The sequence below is a fragment of the Heloderma suspectum genome, chromosome 6 (assembly GCF_057233095.1).
Source record: "Heloderma suspectum isolate Gila_16-S chromosome 6, 16-S_ref, whole genome shotgun sequence".
NCBI lineage: Eukaryota > Metazoa > Chordata > Lepidosauria > Squamata > Helodermatidae > Heloderma > Heloderma suspectum.
The window spans coordinates 70,053,963-70,073,084 of record NC_139463.1 but is presented as its reverse complement, the minus strand read 5'-3'; the positions used below and the strand labels follow the sequence as shown (position 1 = coordinate 70,073,084).

At 49.0% G+C, this 19,122-nt stretch overlaps 2 protein-coding genes across 4 annotated transcripts in view; both read left to right on the top strand.

Annotated features, from left to right (window-relative positions):
• Positions 1–16,757, top strand: part of ITGA3 (integrin subunit alpha 3) — a 111,278-nt gene extending 94,521 nt beyond the window's left edge. Inside the window, exons 23-26 of one of the 2 annotated variants that reach the window (XR_014783833.1) lie at positions 816–914; positions 2,856–2,981; positions 4,653–4,817; positions 9,409–9,496. Coding sequence is in view for 1 of the 2 variants with exons in the window: in XM_084804766.1 (XP_084660892.1) it covers positions 816–914; positions 2,856–2,981; positions 9,409–9,570 (387 nt within the window). In the remaining variant the exon portion in view is untranslated. Of the gene's footprint in view, positions 1–815; positions 915–2,855; positions 2,982–4,652; positions 4,818–9,408 lie in introns of both variants that reach the window. The other variant, XM_084804766.1, reaches the window with a different exon arrangement.
• A 2,056-nt stretch (positions 16,758–18,813) lies between these two features.
• The window catches only part of PDK2 (pyruvate dehydrogenase kinase 2), a 33,338-nt gene continuing 33,029 nt past the window's right edge, over positions 18,814–19,122 (top strand). For both annotated transcript variants that reach the window (XR_014783834.1, XM_084804775.1), the window contains exon 1: positions 18,814–19,060. Coding sequence is in view for 1 of the 2 variants with exons in the window: in XM_084804775.1 (XP_084660901.1) it covers positions 18,940–19,060 (121 nt within the window). In the remaining variant the exon portion in view is untranslated. The remainder of the gene's footprint in view (positions 19,061–19,122) is intronic.

The window sequence follows — 19,122 nt, the reverse complement described above, 5'->3', positions numbered from 1 at the left end:
GGTGATCAACAAAGATAAAAGAATAAAACACCATATTAAAACAATTAAAACATTTTAAAAGAAACAGATTCTGAAAATAATGTTGCTTAAGTATTCAAATGGGCTTGAATATATGGAGACATGATAGAGGTCTACAAAATTATGCATGGTGTGGAGAATGTGGTAGGGAGACATTTTTCTCCCTCTCTCAAAACACTAGAACCCAGTGGGGTCATCCCATGAAGCTGCTTGGTGGGAGATTCAGGACAGAGAAAAGGAAGGACTTCTTCACACAGTGCCTAGTTAAACTATGGAACTCACTACCACAGGATGCAGTGATGGTCACCCATTTGGATGGCTTTAAAAGGGGGTTAGACAAATTCCTGGAGGGAAGGGGTATCAATGGCTACTGGTCTTGATGGCTGTGTGCTACCTCCAGTACTAGAGGCAGTGAGCCTGTGTACACCAGTTGCTGGGGAACATGGGTAGGAAGGTGAAACTCATGTCCTGGTTGACAGCTGGTTCGCCACTGTGTGGACAGAATGCTGGACTAGATGGGCCCTTGGTCTGATCCAGCATGGCTCTTATGTTCTTATGATTTCCCACTGCCTTTTTATATATGTAAATGTCTTATGGATTATAGTTCCAGGGCACCTAGATTTTGCTTCATTGTTGTTGCTGTTGACTTAATAAGTCACATTTTCTAGGTGCTGTACAAATATTAAATAAAGCTTTATCTACTCAAGGTTCAATGGGTAGGAATACATTGGAAAGATCGTTGACATTGCTGCTTTTAACATACACACCCTTTCCTATCGATCCCCATGGAAATGTAGGATTACCACGACTTTTACCGTGTGAAGGTGGATGGGCAAGCCACACTGTTTCTCAGGACAAACACCTCCACAATCAACATGAAAAATCATACTGTGCAGGTGAGTGAAACTGGATTCATACGGTGCGGTAACTCCAGCAAATCACCAAGTCCAACCAGCTGCCACCTCCAATGAAGAATCGTCCTGCCGGCTCTCCCCTCTCCCTATGGTTTATACCCTGCATAATCAGGAAAACTTGGTTTGGTTTGACCAAAGACTGAATTTGGTTTGACCAGATTAACTGACTGGATATCCAATTTTCTGGTTATCCAATTAGTTAATGATGAGTTCATCAACCTGTGACAGAATGCCAGAGCTAGGCCTGAGTTAGTGAGGGGAATATGAGGGCAGCCCTGGTCTGAACAGAAGTTGGTTTGAACAGATTAACTGGGTATCCAGTCTTCTGGATATCCAGTTAGTTAATCTGGTCAAACCAACTTCTCTTCAGAGCAGAGCTGCCCTCATGTTTCCTCACTAACTCAGGCTTAGCTCTCGCTTTCTGTCGCAGGTTGATGAACTCATCACCCCGCATCAGCATACCAGGTCTCATCTGGGACTTGAGTTGTGGCAGGGCAGGGTGGCAGTTGAACCCTCCCCTCCTCCTTAAGTGTGGCGAGTTATGACCAAGTACATTCCATGGAAGTCAACTGATTTCTGCACATGGTTCTGGTACAGTTAAAGCTATGGATACCCTTGGAGGCCTTAGACAAGCTGCTAGACTTGTTCTCTCCAAGCATTTAGTGAATGCATGGAGGGGAAGCAGGACTGTGCCCACAGATGCCAACCCTCAACCACCATGCCTTTGGAAGAAGCTCTGGAAAGAGGTTATATATATATATATATATATATATATATATATATACACACACACACACACACACACACACACACACACATACACATACATACATTCAGCTGATTAGGAGCCCTGCGTGATCAGTGTTTCCAGTCTCATGCTGTACAGCAGGGGTGGGCAACTTGTGGCCCTCCAGATGTTTTGGTCTATGACTCCCATCAGCCTTAGCCAGACTAGCCAATGGTGAGGGATGATGGGAGTTGCAGTCCAACAACATCTGGAAGCCCACAAGTTGCCCACTCCTGCTGTACAGCTATATGGCCCTTTAAGTCCTTTGGCTGAATATGCGAAGGTGAGCTTTACTACACAAGGCATGTATTGTGTGCTTGTCATTCTTTACTCGTGGTTGTTTATGGGTTCTTTAGATGACATCGTGACCCTCCAGTTTCGCTTCTGTTTTTTAAGAGCACTTTCCAGGGGCGGGGCGGTTAGAGTGGGGAAAATGGAGTATTACTTCCAAAGGTGTTGTGTAATTGTATTATTCCGCTATAGCACAGCACCACCCACAGATTATGTAGTGTAAAAGCAGGAAAGAAAAGCTCTTTGTGCAGAGCTTGGATCTCAGTTCTGCGACGAAACTGCAGATAAACACAGCAGATCAATAGCCTTGTGTAGAAAAGCTTGGGGGTGGGCGGTCTGTGTGATGAATCCAGTCACCCCTCTGAACAGTCCCTCCTCTCCCTCCATGCATTCACCAAACTCGTGGAGAGACTGAGTGAAAAGCACCTAAAGTTGCAATCCTATACCTAGACAGAAAGAAGTCCTACAACTCCTAGCCAGACTAGGGAATGCTGAGAGTCATCACACTTTCTTCTGTCTAAACATGTGTTGGATCGGATCCTAAGTCTGTGCCCCAGCACCTCCCCATCCACCCACCGAAATGTGCAATATGGGGGCAAGCCTACTTTACAGTGGTCTTGTAAGGATCACCAAGAATATGTGTGTGTGTGTGTGTATATATATATATATATATATATATAGAGAGAGAGAGAGAGCGCACTCTGAACACTTAGGAAAAGTGATTGATAGATAGAAGCCAAGTCCAACTAGGGTTATGCTTCAGCACCAAGCAGCCAGCCTCCCCCCTGTTCTGCCCTTTCTCCCCAAAGGCATGACCGTTTCCCCTTTTACTGCCCTCGCTATAGTTCACGGTGGACATCGACTCTGAGCTGAGCGAAGAGCAGCCGGCCGAGATTGACCTATGGCTGGTATTGCTTGCCGTTGCAGCCGGACTTCTGCTTTTGGGGCTGATCGTCTTACTGCTGTGGAAGGTAAGAAGAGGAGGTTTTGAATCGGTGGGTGGTTGGGAGGGAGGGCAGCAACGCCTTCTTTTCCCACTGAGTCCTACCTGTAGAGCGACACACTCTGGGAATTGCTGCTGCAAAGCTCCCAACAGTGCTTGTTGACCTGCAGCTGTAGCAGTGCAAACAGGAGGGTGGGGGGAGGAAATTGCTTGTGGCAAGCCTGAATGTCTGAGCAGTATTTGCAAGGCTGACATAAATATTTTGGTCGGCCAACGGATGGGCTGATCTTGCTTGAGAACAAAATGTTCAGGCATTAAGAGGCTGTAGTGAAAACCAGGCAGGCCGGTTTCAGATGGGCCAGGCGAGAAGTAATCCTGTGTCTCCAGCTTGATCCAGAGTGACATAATCTGCTCTGAGTTAGGGCGTGACGTTGGCATTGGCATTTATCTCAAGTGTTTCATTCTGGAGCGCAGCCAAGAAGCTCTGCAGGGCGTTCAGCGCACTCATTTTGCACTGTGGAGAAACTGGTTGGGCTGTTCGGGAACTATATTTAGATCCTCATTAACAAAGGAATGGCATGAATACTTGGGACCCCGCGGTATGTGCCCTGGGATAAAAGGATAATGTCATCACCGGCATTGTGGCAGCCACCCTCCAAAACACCCACCTGCTCAATGCCTCACTGGGATATCTTAAGCGATTTATGCCATTGCTGAGGGGCAAATGGAAGCTTTGAGTTTGCTGTGTAGTGCACATCTGTGAAGCTTTGCAGAAATCCAAGACTGGCTGGTTTTTCAGAGGCAATTCACACCATACCCTGTCAGTGAAGGAATGTGTGTTCCATCCCTCCTGTGCTTATTGGTCTTCAGAAATCAGAAGCCAGTTCCCTCACTTGGATGCCACCGGGAGAAGTACCATAGAGGCTCAAGCATTCCAAAGCTTTAAGGTGGCTGTGGCTGGAGAGCACTTCCAAAGTTTCTTTGTTATGTTGTGTTGCTGCATGGTTCTGGCTGCTGAGTCAAGCTGTCTTTTTCTGAAGACTCCTACAGGCAAGAGGGGGCTTGAATACATGTGTTGCCTTCGTAGGAGGGTAACATGGAAATGGAGCTCTAGTGATCTAGAGCTGCATTCAGTTGGGTTGGCTTGAAGTCTGGACTATAGAGTATGGCATCTGTGCTGCAGTATCAGACTGGCCAATTTTTTCCAATCCTCTTGAGCCACTTTCTATTACTTACGCTTGAGATTTTTGCTATAGAGTGACAGCCTCATGGAAGCCCTAGACAGGCCAAAATTGTGAGCCTTTTGGCACTGGCAGTTTGTACTTCTTGGATTAGCAAGGGCCTGGTTTCACCTAACCTTCAATACTGGCTGCATATTGTCTTGCCTGAAGTCTTACCGTGAAACTAGCATTTTTCCATCTTCACCTTGAAAAGCAACATCCATAGAATCAGGAATCGGGAACACATAGCCCTCAAGATGTTGTTGGACTGCAACTCCCATCAGCCCTAGCCAGCATAGCCAATGGCAAGGGATGATGGGAGTTGCAATCCAGCAACATCTGGAGGGCCACATGTCCCCCATTCCCGCTTTGGACCACTTGGCGTGCAGCTGGAACACTTGACGTGGCTCTTTTCCCCCCAAGCCCAACATACATTGCTTCCCCATTGTGTCTGACCTTTGCCCCCTGCTTCCTTATAGTGTGGCTTCTTCCGGCGGGCAAGCACACGAGCCATGTACGAGGCCAAGGGCCAGAAAGCCATGATGAAGATCCAGCCATCCGAAACTAAGCGGCTGACCGACAGCTACTAGCTCCTGTCTCGGGGGGGGGGGGGAACATTGCCCACCCCTTTGCCCTGTGTCTTGGTAAATCAACGTGGGGTGGACAGATGGGCGGGCGGATGGGTGGGTGGGGCAGGGCTTACCTCTCATTCACTGTCTCTGTCAACCCCTCCACTTCTTAATCCTTCCCCAAAGACCCTGGCTTGGAGAGCTGCAGACCATTGTCGAGTCATGGAAAGTGGAAGTTGGGCGTGCCAACTGGTCATAGGTGGCTACCTTATGACTGGTCCAACGATCTATCCACCTAGTGCAGCGTTTAACGGGAGATGCCGGGGATTGAACCAGGGGCCTTCTGCATGCGAAGGGGGTGCTCTACCCTCTGAGCAATGGTCCCTTTGCAGATGCCTGGGTCTTGCCATCAGAGGGGTGCAGCGGGCCTGTGCTCAGAGAAATCGCTGGTCCTCATTATGCTGAAAGGCGATCAGGCTTTTAAAGCACACACAGAATCCAGGCAAAGCAAAGCTTTGGTTCTAAGGCAGGAAAAGATGCACAGCGGAGCTTTCCAGACTTTTCATGTTGGTGACACACTTTTTAGACATGCATCATTTCGCGACACGGTAACTCAGTTTTACTAGCAACCCGGAGGTTAAACTAACCCGTTATAAGAGATACGGACACGTACATAAATTGTAATAACAAAATGTATGGGGATAGAACGTATCTCATGAAAACCTGTCATTTATATTTTTAAAAAATATATGATTAAGATAATAACATTCATTGTTGTCATTTATGAGTAACAGTATGTAAATATGTGCAAGAAAATGTGAAAAATAAAATTAACTAAAGTAGTTACAATACATATTAGGACGCATAGGCCCAGGTAGGAGCTCAGCTGCAAAAACACATGAAGTAGAGAAGCAAAAGTTCAACAGAAATGGTGTAAATATATATGTCTCACTACAAGGCTATATTGCTGTAAATATTTGCAATGCCTATGTCCAGAGTCCAGTTCCAGCACTCTCCGGTGGTACACTGCCGGTGGGTGGTTAATCCACAATTACAGCAGAGTAAAAATAAAAATAAATGGCAGAAATCAAATTATAAGTGCCACGTGGTGGGTGGCTTGCTGTTTGCCACATTGGGTTTGGGAGGGTGGCCTCCCTTCAGCCAGCAGCAGGTGGGTTGACTGGGTGACAGCCTGCAGCTGCGCTCGCCCGGGTGATTGTGAGCACACTGATTCTGAGGCTTCTGGCCTCCACTGAGCTCCGTTCTGACTGGCCAAGATGGCGGACGGCCCGCTTGGTGCAGTCCCAGTCCCAGGCAGCGTTTCCACCCGCACAGTACTTTGGCCTGGCCGCGCAGGAGCGCAGTGCAGAAGTCCACGAAGGGCGCGCTCGAAATCTCGCAGGGCTGGTGGCCACTGCCACTTCTCCGTGCCGGTGTCGGCCAAGCTCTGCTCCCAGGGCGGCGCCTCCCCTCCCCTCTCTTCACCCTGCGCCTCTACCTCATCGTACTGCTCCAACACCACCAATCAAGTGCGTCCTACGTCAAGACGCCACATGATCCTAAAGCAGCTAATGTTAAAGCAGCTAAGCCTTAGCTGCTTTAAAATTAGCTGCTTTAGGAAGTTCCGGGGGCGGGGCCAAGGGAAGCAAACGCGAGTAAGGGAGCTCCGCGGTGCCCTTCCGCACAATTTTCTGCATTTCGCGCAACACACCTACACACTACCGCCGACACACTAATGTGTTGAGGCACACAGTTTGGAAAGCTCTGATGTACAGGAAAGCCTGAGATGACAGAGAACCTGGGGCCTCTTTTTAGAAATAAACAAAACATGTCTAGTGGTTAGGGTCTGTGCTGCTGGATGAGGCTGCTAGTTTATTGCCACACTGTGGTGTCATCTGCTTGCCTTCCTCAGCCATCTGAAAGTGCAGATGAGGCACAGATGCTTCCTCCAGACCCTGTGGCTTGAAGCAGGCTCTTCACAGCACAGTTCTGTACCCAGCTACTCTGTAGTCATTCTCCCTGAGTTCTGTGGGATTTGCTCCCAGGTAAGAGCATATGGGTTTGGAGTCAAGAGCCTGAGGGCCAAACCTGTTGTGACATGGGAGATGGCGTACCTGTATTCCTCCCTGTTTGCAGGGCTGAGAGCAGCTGGGGGGATTCAGAACAGGGAAATGGTGTTTGGAGAATGGGTTAACCGCCCCACTTCACCGCTGCTCCGACCAAATGCAGAGCATCTGTCCCAGTTACCCTCACAGCATGTCACCCACATCATGGTTCATGCTCTCCACCAGGTGTCGGTCAGTCTGTTGGCCTCTTTGTTTTACCTATTCGTGTTGCTAACTCAAACATTTTCTTTTCCTAGGCTTTAATAACCAGGTATTTCTTGAGTAGCTTCTGAGATGGCACTGCTGTGATAAGGGTCTTTTTCTTTTTACTCTCATTCTTCTTCCTGCTCTATGGACCAATCCAAATGACCATTCGGATGTGAAATTGTGATAGGAAAGGCAGATCACTGGCTCAATGGTCAGTTTTGTGAATGCTGAAATGCAGAGGTGGGCAACCTGCATGTGGCCCTTGTCCTATGTTTTTGTGGGTGGCAAGGAGGGGGGAAATGGGGTGGCAGAAAGAGAGAGAGAGAGAGAGAGAGAAGGGGTGGGAGAAAGAGAGAAAAGCTGTGGAAGAGAAAGAAAAGGGGTGACTTAGAGAGAGAGAGAGAGAGAGAGAGAGAGGGCTTCTCTACACTAGGCTTTTATCGCACACCTTTACCGAGGCTTCTGCTTCCGGATTCTTTGCAGGATGAAGATTTGCTCCTTTACACATGCTGGGGGTGGTGGTGCCCTTTCTCTGCAAATTCTATATGTTTCATTATACATCCACTAGATGGTGCTGTGGTATAGAGGAACTGGAGAAATACATGGAGCCATTGGAGCGCTTCATAGCGCCATCCAGGGAAATACTGCATTTTCTCCATTAGGACAGAACCCAAGATAATGGTCAGAAAGCACAGGAGAGGCCCTGGAGGTTGACGATGTCATGTAACAGACCTGCAAACTACCATGAGTGACCAATCACAAGTGCACAATAAAAGGCTCATGTAGAGAAGCCCAGAGAGAAGGACTGGCAGAAACTGTGAGAGAGAAAAGGGGGTACCCTGCCCTTTTTTGGCTCTGGCCCTGCCTACTTAAAGGTCTGGCCCTGCCCACTGCTGGCTTTAGCCGTGTCCTTCCACGGACAGCATGCAGATTACCCACAAGGGAATGTGGCCTGCAACAAAAAAAAGGTTCCCCACTCTAACCCTAATGCAGCACCCATTACAGTTTAGGCCAGGGTGCTTCCAGACAAGGCTTTCATCATGCCATCGCCCTGCCTCATTCATGGAATTTTACGGGGGTGTCTAGACAATGTTGTCTTCCACACGTAACCCTCTTGTGTTTTCACACCACTTCTTCCATCTCTTCTCCTACCGCAGAAAATCTGTTCAGGGGATAAAAAGATGGAATACTGGCACAGTGCCTTTTGAGCGTTACCACGGGGAGCCTTCGGCCTGGAAGCACTGCAGGGGTCATGGCTTCCGGGCAGGCTGTAATCCAGACACCTCCCATTTTAGAAGATTGGCCATTGCAAGTGAATGACCCTGTTAGGGGTGGAACGTGTATCCAAAGCAGAAAAACAGAACACAAAAAACAGGGCCATTCCTCAAATTGGGGCTGGCAGCCCACCACTGTTGTTCCCTGCAAGACCCCAGCAACTACCCCAGGAAAAAAGCCTTATCATGGGGACAGGGGTTAGCAAGTAGCAGAGGACTCAAACACAGGAGAGACCCTGTGGGGCCTCCCATTCGCTGTACAAGATGTGTGTTTTTTTAACTTGAGGAAGGGAAGAGGGAGCAGCATCAAAACTGGATTGTCAGGTGTTCATAACCAAGCTTTCTGAGTGACTCCAAACTTTGAATTTATTTTGGGGGTGATCAGGAGGGGCAAGTAGCATCTCTGAACCTCATGGACAATTCAGCCTTGCTAGCCTTTTCTGTTTTGTGCCTCTGCAAGCATGTTAGGACACAATCCTAGGCATGTTTAGACAGAAAAAAAGTCCTACAACTCCCAGCCCTGCTGTAGGATTTTTTCCTGTCTATGCATAGCGTTGCGCCCGTAGAGTATTTACATGTTTTAGCTATGCAGCTAGTCCTCAGAGGCGTTGATCTGTTTTTCTTTGCAGATCAGTTGTCAACAGTTACAGCATTCCGATTAGTAAAGGGCAGCTTTGCCATCAACTGTATTCTCCGTTCTCAAACCAACGTTGCGCCTCACCTTAGCCCAGCTTTCCCCAAACTGGCATCCTCCAGATGTTTTGGACTATAACTCCCAGCCTCCTTGGCATGCTGGCTGGGGCTGATGGGAATTGAAGTCCAAAAACATCTGGAGGGCACCAGGTTGGGGAAGGCAAACCTAGCCAGACTGCCCTTCAATGATCACAGGAAAATGCTCAGATGAATTGGCCTTCTTTGCTCACTTTCCCCTTCTCCCAAATAAAACTTCTCCTGTTCCTCTTTTGTCCTGCCTCCACTTTCTGAATCTTTTCTCTCGCTCCAATTCTCAAGTTTGGTTTGTGTGTGACTCCCCCCATACCCACCCCACTAACCTGTTTTTCCCTCCCTCTCCCTGTATAGTGCAACTTTTTCAAGCGAACCCGCTACTACCGGATCATGCCCAAGTACCATGCCATTCGGATCCGGCAGGAGGAGCGGTATCAGCCGGCCGGAGGTTTCCTGCCTCCGAAGCACAAGAAGCAGTGGGTGACAAACTGGCAGGAGGCAGGGAGACACTACTGAATCCCTCCCCACCTCCTCTTCCCCACCCTCCTCTTTATACTCATGGGCTGCTTTGCTTTCTTTGGGAAATAGCGCTGGACCCACAGAGGAACTGTTATTTAAGCCTAAGTTATGCCACCCAGGTCGGTGATGACCCAACGCTTTTTCCAGACTGTCTGATCTTAGGGAGGAAAACGGTCCTTGCAAGATGGACCTACTTGGCGTTTGTGAAACACGAGGCACAATCGGGCCGCTTTTTCATTTGCACTGATGGATTCCTTTCTCACACTATGCATGCACACACACACACACACACACACACACACACAGCCCTAGGAATTACATTTGAGTGCAGAGAGGGTGCAGATATGAATATCAGCTTAATTTTGCACTGGATTATATGTACCCAAAGAGACGGAAGGGCATAGGCACTTATGCTAGTGACCCTGACGTTCTTTCTCATGGCTGCGTTTTCTCAGGCACAGTTGTGATTACGCGAGATTATTTTATTATTTATTACACTGAGAGCCCACTTCTCCCTCCAAAGAGCTCAGAGTGGCTTCTGCAGGGCTCACAGGCAACCTCCCATCCTGGCAGCTTCCAGAGCCAAACCTGCTTAGCAGTAGAACTGCGTCATGTGCCTTCGGACCACTCTCTGGGCTTCCAGAAGATTCCTCTTGCTCAAGCCAACACTCACGCAAACTACTTCTTAGTTTCATGTGCACAGGAACATAGGAAGCTGCCTTATACTGGGCCCCAGACCACTGGTCCATCTAGTTCAGTCTCATCCACACCAGGGGTGTTGATCCTTAGACCTGCAGGCCAAACACGACCTGCTTGGGGTCCCAATCCAATGCTCTGGGGTTCCCCAGATGCTCAAAGCTCCTTTCCCACAACCACTGATCATTTCCCGGCTTTTGCATTGTTTTTCCCATTCGAAAAGGTTGAAATGCCTCTCCTAAGGCTTAGTTATTGGCTGTAAGAGCTTCAAGCTAAAATATGCTGATATTTGGCCCCACCCCCTTTTGCCCATGGCCACGCCCACCACTGGAATGTGACCCCCTGAGAGCTTCTCTGAAACTGAATGTGGTCTTCGGGCTGAAAAAGGGTAGGCAAGCCTGATCTACCCTCTGTCCAGGGTTTCAGGCAGGACTCTTTCTCAGCCCTACCTGGAAATGCCGGGGATTGAACCTGGGACCTTCTGAGTGCAAATCACGCACTCTACCACTCCTCTTATCCACCGTGCCCACTCCTTCAGCACAACAGTCCTGCAAAGCCACTGTAACAAACCCGCTTGTGTAAAACTGCTTTCTTGCAGGATTGCGTGCAATCACTGTCGCACGGAAACTGCTTGTGCGAGGCACTTGGATTTTCACTGGCACTCGCATGCCCCCAACTTGCACAGAAGTGTACACTAAGCCAAATGTCTTGCACACCTGCCTATCAGACACTTGTGCAAGACCGCTTGTGCGTGAACACCCATACGTGGGCAACCATCGGTGCCATGGTGCGAGGCCACTTGCTAATGCCGATGTGTGCGTGTCAGGTTGCTTGCACTTTCCACAAGGTATCATTCTCTCTAATGCACACACTCCCCGCTTGCACTTTTCACAGCTGTGTGTTCACTTCTGCTTGCTGACAACCATGGATTTCTACAATCTCCCTTTTGCTCCTTTGCTGATGGCTAGAGCCTCCTCTCATTTCCTCCCCCAAAGGCCTTGCAATACAGTATCATTTGGACAGAAAGATGAATGGACTTCAGTCCCCTCGCTATGACTGCAGCTGACTTGCTGCCCATATCGCTGTACAGTGAACACTGGATGTCTTGCCACTGGAGTTTCTACTTTGCTGAGAACTACTGATCCTTTTTAGTCCCTCTTTCTTGTATTTCCTCCATAGTTCTTGGGGCGGGGAAAGGGTTTGGTTCTACTGTTACTGTAGTCCTGTTTCTTCAGGAACACCAAGAAGGCTTCTCAGCTTGAAACGTGGGGAGGGGGCAGAATTTTATTTTTTAAAACTTTGGAAACCTCTTTCTGCTGGTCCTCCCTGCAATGCCATGGAGGCCACTTGCTGCACTTTGGGGAATGCCGGGGAAGGGGCCCTTTGCAGGGTGGGCTCCATGTTTAAGGACTGCTTGGGCAAAGTGCCCTTTGGTGGGTCCTTGCTTCCATCGGTGGGGCCTGCTAGGGTTACCTGGTAGCAGTAGCATTCCAAATACTGACAGGCAGCTGGCTGTAGCCGTCACTTTAATTTTTCTCTGTGCTCAGAGCGATGCTATGTCAGGAGCGTTGTGGAATATTGAAGTGGTGGTTCGGTCCAGCCACCTGGCGCTGCTCCCAGCACACCAGGGCATAATTCTGTTTTTAAGAGGGCCCCAGAATAAGCATCAGTGGTGGGCCTTGCTGGGGTGCTGGGTCCTGGGCTGCTTGGGCTGGCGTGGTCAGGCACCTGCCGAGGGCCTACTCCCCAGCAAGGTCCCACTGACAAGAGCCCCCTGGACTTGCTCCTCTTCACCGTTGCGACGTGTTTGTACCCCTGCCTCTTGCTCTGGCCCAGACAGTGATGGCGGTGAGAAGGCAGACTCACTGAGGGAGGGGCCCACTGAGGGTGTCTTGCCCAAGGGCCCTCCAGAAGCTGGAGCCAGCCCTGCAGGCAGCTGATCAGGAAGCCAGGTGCCCCCAAACCTCTTTTCAGTGTCAGTGTTCCTCCATAGAGAATGAGTTAATAATGAGAGTGGCTCTGAGGATATGCCTTTCCCACACAACCAAGCAACTGCAGACAGTTCCCACACAGATGGGACTGTGTGTGGGTTGAGGGGGCGGGGCGGGGGGCTTCGGGCTAGACAGCTCAAGGAGCAGGGAGGCTTAAGGCCTGATCGTTCTCATTTCAGACATTAAGCCAGCAGTGGGCAACTTCTGGCCATCCAGATGTCTTGGCCTACAACTCCCATCGGCCCTAGCCAGCATAGCAAATGGTGAGGAATGATGGGAGCTGTAGGCCAAAACATCTGGAGGGCCAGAAGCTGCCCATGTTTGGAAAAGCAGGATGGGATTGGTGGTGGGGTGCGGACTCTCCATTACAGTGGCACCAAATGGGCAAGCGAGACAAGAAGGCTGGCTTCCCTGCTGTCCACTTCCTGGCTGCCATTTTGAATCTGAAGAAGTTGGTCTCAAATGCTCCACACCCTACATTAGAAAGGGGTGGATTTCAGACAGGGGACTGCTTCTGTGAATGGCCAAATTGGGCAGTGCTGGTCTCTCCAGGAAGGACTTCCCCTTCACATCCTGGGCTGTTGGGAAGTATGTGCCTACAACAGTTTGATCCATTGTTTAATTTGGAATGGCCGTCACCCATATCGGACTCCGAGAACTTACTGAAGTTGGCTATGGATCTGCAGATGTTAATAAAGGCAGGTTTCCATTTTTAAGGTTCACAAACAACAACAGGAAAAGGCACCGGATGCCACACACAAATAAAGATGTGATTCTTAAAGTCCCTGAAATATTTATTGTACCCAATGCATTTCGGAAAGATAACTAACTGCTAGTTTCAGTAGAGGAAGGAGCGGAAGGGCTGATTGCCATATACTTGTGGGAAGACAAGTGACAGTCCCTGAAGAAGGAACTGTATTTCCAAAATGGGTTGGGCAGAATAAATATTTCGGGCACTTTGGGAATCGCCCCTCTCTTGGTTCTGTGCCTTTTAAAGGTTCACATCTAAACATCCAGAGCACTGGCCAACACTCCAGATTTCTGGTCATGCACACCTTAATCTGTCGTGATCTCCATCATACAAGAGTGGTTGGTCACTGACCATGCGCTGCACAAAATTGGCCCCACGTTGAGCTAAAACCAGGGCCTAAACTTCAAAGGGGACAAACTTCTGACATGTCACTGTCAATGAAACTAGATTATGTTAACTGTGTTTTCAGTCCTAAACAGAATTACCACGCTACATCTGCCCAGTAACCTCCACTCCCCATCTCCTAGCTGTATATTAAATTATTGAGTGTACCTATCTTTAGCTATGTGTATATAAATAAATATATATATATATATATATTTGCTGCTCATTGGAATTGATCACCGTTTATGGTACTGGAGGTCTTGAATCATTGTGCCTTGGTTGTAAATATGCTTAAGTGGCTATTTTATGAATAAAAAATGACTTTGTAACTTCTGACTTCAATATTTTTAGTGTAATGAATTAAATTCCCTGAACTCGCTTCAGCCTCTGATGTTTGTTTGTGTGTTCAAGGGAGGATGAAGTCTGTTGCAAATGATTCAACTATACGCTGCCTGGATACGCTATTTGGCATCTGTTGTTTTTATTTGCATTCAAGGGGTAAAATGGCAGCTGTAGCGAGTGGGTTGCTAGGGGTGTTTCCAGACGAGGTATTTATGGGGTCCATATGACTTCTTCAATTTGTAACTTTCCTGCGTTTTCCCACTGCTTTTTTGTCTTTCACCAGAAAAATTCCATTACAGAGGAAACGATGGAATAGGTGCACAGTGCCTTGCGGCAACAATCAAAGAGGTGGAAACTGATACGGGATAAAATGCTGCTGCAACAGTTATTTACTACAACAGCATAAGATTAATTGGGGCCAGTGGAAATAAAATGGGAGTGAATGAAGGGGCCTCATCCTTTACTCTTCTCCTGAGGAACTGGCTTGGCTGTCCATGCAATGTGCATCCCTATGGCACCATCCTCGTGCTTGGGCCTAAAAACCTGTAGTAAATGTTTGAGCAGGTGTAATTTCCAACTGCTGCCAAGATCAGTTGGCGGGACTTTGCCCTGCTGCTCCACCCACTAGTGACTCCACCCCTCTGGAGGACCCCCACCTGTCCCTTGGTTAGAAGGACAGGAGTATCGAAGAGGAGTGTGGGCCTTTGAGCCCTCCGTCTGGAAGCACCCTAGATATTTATTTTATTATTCAGATTTACATACCACTTTCCACAGAGGTATCAAAGCGGTGAACATAAACTGCAATGGAATCAAAACAATAAATATAACAATAAAAACAACACAATACAAATTAATCAGCAATAAAACCCCTCACTCTACCGTGCTATGATCTACAGCTGACTGGGTCACGCTTCAGGGATAGCCTGTGTGAAGAGATGAGTTTTAAGAAGACTCTGAATGTCAGAATTGTCGAGGCCTGTCTCGTGTCAGTTGGGAGTGTGGCTCCCATTGATGATTGCAGGGATCAGGCAGGGACATAAGGGTTGAAGCAGTCTCTAATGTAACCCAGTCCCAAGTTGTATATGTTAACAAGGCCTTGGGACTTGGCCCAGTAGCTTATTGGCAGCCAGTGCAATTCTTTTAGCAAGGGTGTAGCTTGCTGTCGGAAGGACGCCCCAGTTAGCAGCCTCACCTCTGCATTCCATCCCAGCCGCAGCTTCCGGACCAAGCCCAAAGTAGCCCCATATCGAGCACATTACAATAATCCACTCTTGAGGTTACCAATGCCTGTTGATAGTCAACAACTCTCACCTTTTCAATCCCACAATAAGTAAGAATGTAAATAGGGTTGGGTTGTTTCTTGGGATTAGGTGGGGTTTGTAATAGGAAGAGTTAACTTCTTCTCAGGAGTGGGCAAGTAGGAGTTTGTCCTACAACTCCCATCAGCCCTCACCATTGACTATGATGGCTAAGGCTGATGGGAGTTGTAGGCCATAACATCTGGAGGGCCACAGGTTGACCACCCCTGAGCTAGAAAGACGTTAAAGAAGCTATTTAACCCACATGGAGCTGTGGCGCCCACGGGTGCCAAATTGAATATGCGACCCTGTTCGGGGGCTGTCGTGTCCTGTGAACCCAGCAAGCATAGGTTATGTGAGGATTAAACAACTCTTGCATAACCCTAAAACAGACCATGAGTTATGTGAGGGTTGTTTAACCCACACATAACCCATACTCACAGGGTTTGTATGACATGACATCCCCTGAGGAGAGGTTACATGCTCAATATGGCAGCTGCACGCACTGCAGCCTCACCTGTTGTGCCCACAGCCCCTTGGTGTGTTCTTGGGCAGGGGCTGACCAACTACAGCACCTGGGGAATAGAAACAGCTGCCATTTGGTCATTTAGGATGGCCAGAAAGGAGGCTTTAAAAAGTCTGATGCCGTTGCAAATGGACAGCTGAATGAAGAAAGTCAAAAGGGTAACTGGGAGCAAGCCAAGTTTGGACAGAAATCAATGATAACAGGTGGGAGAGGCTTAAGGCTCAAGTTTGTTACTCGTCTAAGCAGGACCTATGGATCTGGGCAGTGTAAACACATCCTCTGTTGTTTTTGAGTTAGACTTTCAGAAACATGAACTGAAATAATCCACAAACTGATTCTGCTCTATTTGGTTTTTCAAATAAGAGAAGGCATGTATTGGGGGTCAAGAGATTTTTCATTTGAGCTTGGGCTTAACAGCCCAGGAATGTATTTTCAGTGCCAACTCTCCACCTGGGAACATATGCAGAAATCAACTGAAGAGGGTATTAAGCGTGGGCAGAAAGACTGTAACCAGGTGACCTGTTTGCCTGCCTGCTCAGTCTGCTGTCCAGCTGTTAACTGTAGGTAGAGAACTTCAAGGCCCCTGCCTCTCCCTTCTTGTGGTTCTTTATTTTTAAACCAGACTTGGACCGGACAGTCCTTCGAATACAGGATACTTTCAAATGGAGGACTGTTCCATGTAAAGTAGGGCACAGGATTACCTTAGTGCAGAAGAAGAGGAAATGTGCATTCAAAATGAAGTTTTTATTTATTTATTTTTAAATTTGAAAATCCCACACTTGCATAGGAACTGTTGTCCTACTGGTTATAGTCTACCTTATTCAGATGTTATTGGGCCACAGTTCCCATCATCCCTGACCATTAGCCACACAGATTGGGCCTGATAAGAGTCGGACTCCAACAACATCTGGAGGCCCACATGTTCACCCCTGATCTAAGCTACACTGAAGAGGGGGGCTCTGCCCTACGTGGTCTGGTCCTGTACAAGATGTATCACTTATCTTGCATGAACCACTTGGTCAAAACATCTGTCAACAAGCCTAATCTTGCTGCTGCATTTTCTGGAATTAACACAATGCACAATTATCTCTGGCTACTTGCAAGGGCAACCGCTATATCTGAGCATTCTGCAAAACTACAAGAAAACAAAAAAGGATGTAACCTTAATGACAGCTTCAATTAAATGCAGTAGAATGGGTCATAATTGTGAAGCGTTTTTCATTTTTTACAATGCTGCCATACAGCCCGAGTCCAAATTCAAGGAGGGTTCAGGGTCTCCCCCTTCAATTCTCACATCTTGAAAAATATAAACAATCCCCCCTCCCCCAGCAATGACAATTTATGGGAAAAACACTGTCTTTTTTCGTTATTCCAAAATCCATATTAGGGGATTAACCTTTATTAGGCCAACACAAAGGTCACCCCAAAGGTGCAAGCTTCGGAGCTCTCCGTAGCTCTTAATCACGACTTCAACATCAAGTCAGCCTCCCCCTGCCCCCCATCCCGCATTTTTGGTAACATCTTGCCTGTTGCAGAGATCTGGAGATCTCGAAAACATGCACATTTTTGGCAACCTTTGAGTTGCCCTAATAAAAGCTCATTTTTCTTATTCCTCTTTCTCTGGGGATCTTTCCTCTGGCCGATACCACTGCTTTTTAAAGAAGTTGTTACTTTTTAAAGTGCTGCGGTCATGAATAGCTCAATACCTGCTACAACCACTACCACCACCACGCTGCTGTTGTCGTTCAGTGGAGGCCAGTGGCTCCAATCCCGGTGGGGGTGTGCATCCATTCTGGGTTTCAGTCAGTTTGTAGCGCAAACTATTTTGGGGTGGCCTAGTCCTGAATGGGGGCCACGGTGGCTTAGTGGTTAAGACGCTGAACTGCAGACCGGAAGGTCGGCAGGACAGCAGTTCGAGACCCGAGTGCCGCGTGACGGAGTGAGCTCCCGTCTTCAGTCCCAGCTCCTGCCAACCTAGCAGTTTGAAAGCAAGAAATTGCAAGTAGATAAATAGGTACCGCTTCGGCGGGAAAGGTAACAGCGTTCCGTGCACCTCGGTGTTCAGTCATGCCGGCCACATGACCACGGAAGCGTCTTCGGACAGCGCTGGCTCTTCGGCTTAGAAACGGGGATGAGCACCGCACCCTAGAGTCGGACACAACTGGTTGGGGACTCCTTTACCTTTTTTTTAGTTTTGAATGGGGAGTTAAGACCCAATAGCTTTATAAAAGGCTTGCTCCTGGTTGAGATGAAAAACGCCTAAAACTGGTTTGTTGTTATACAGCAACATGGCTGCCTTGAATTTTTGGATTCTCCTCGGGGGCATGGTCATGTGCACTGCTGTGATGAGAGTCTGCACTTTAACACTGAAACTACACCACTAACTCAGTCAATCCTAAAGGAAATCAACCCTGAGTGCTCATTGGAAGGACAGATACTGAAGCTGAAGCTCCAATATTTTGGCCACCTAATGCGAAGAGAAAACTCTCTGGAAAAGACCCTGATGCTGGGAAGACTGAAGGCAAAAGGAGAAGGGGACGGCAGAGGATGAGATGGCTAGACAGCATCACCGATGCAATGAATGTGGACTTGAGCACACTCCGGGAGAGAGCGCAGGACAGGAAGGCCTGGCGTGCTATGGTCCATGGGGTCACGAAGAGTCGGACACGACTGAACGACTGAACAACAACACCACCACTAACAGATGCAACATAACCCCCCCCCCCCAGTAAACCATCAGTGGCAAAGTCCAGTAAATTTTTGTGAGCTGCCCAGAGAGCATCAGCTATTGAACGGTATAGAAATAAATAAATAACGGAATTTAAAAACTGTCTAATCCTTAAAAAGAAAACCCACCAAAACGCTATAGAAATATTGCAAATAAATAAATAATAATCTGTCTAATCCTTTAAAAAAAAGGAAAACAAGGAAAAAGGGTTCCCCAAACTAGGCGCAGCGCCTTGGAGAGTTCCTTCCGAGTTCTGGTTGGTTCCGGCTGAAACCCAGAGCGGGCGCACAGCCCCACCGCCCTCGGGGCTCCCACCGGGACTGCTGCTGCCGCGGCCGCTGCCGCCGCCGCCGAGCGACGGGCAGGGAGGCGCCAGGCGGCGCCCCACGCGCGCGCGCGCGCGCGAGCGAGCCGCCGCCCCGCCCCGCCGCGTGCCGCGTGGTGGCCGCCGCGCGCCATTGGCGGAAAGCGCGTTGTTTTTCAGCCGCGATTGGGCCCTGCCGCGGGCGCGGGCGGGCCCCGGCGCGGAGGGGCGGCGCCGTCCGCGGGCCTGGCGCGGCCGGCGCCGTCCGCCCCGGAGGGCCGCGGCAGCGCCCGGGTGCCCGCCGGCCTTCGCGGACCAGCAGCGCCGCCGCCGCCCCGCCGCCGCCATGCGCCTGCTGCGCGGCCTGCGGAAGGGCGCGTCGGCGCTGGCCGGGGCGCCCAAGTACATCGAGCACTTCAGCAAGTTCTCGCCGTCGCCGCTCTCCATGAAGCAGTTCCTGGACTTCGGTGCGTGGCGGGCGAGGCGGGCGGAGGAGCGCGGCCCCGGCGCCGCGCAGCCGGCGGCCTTC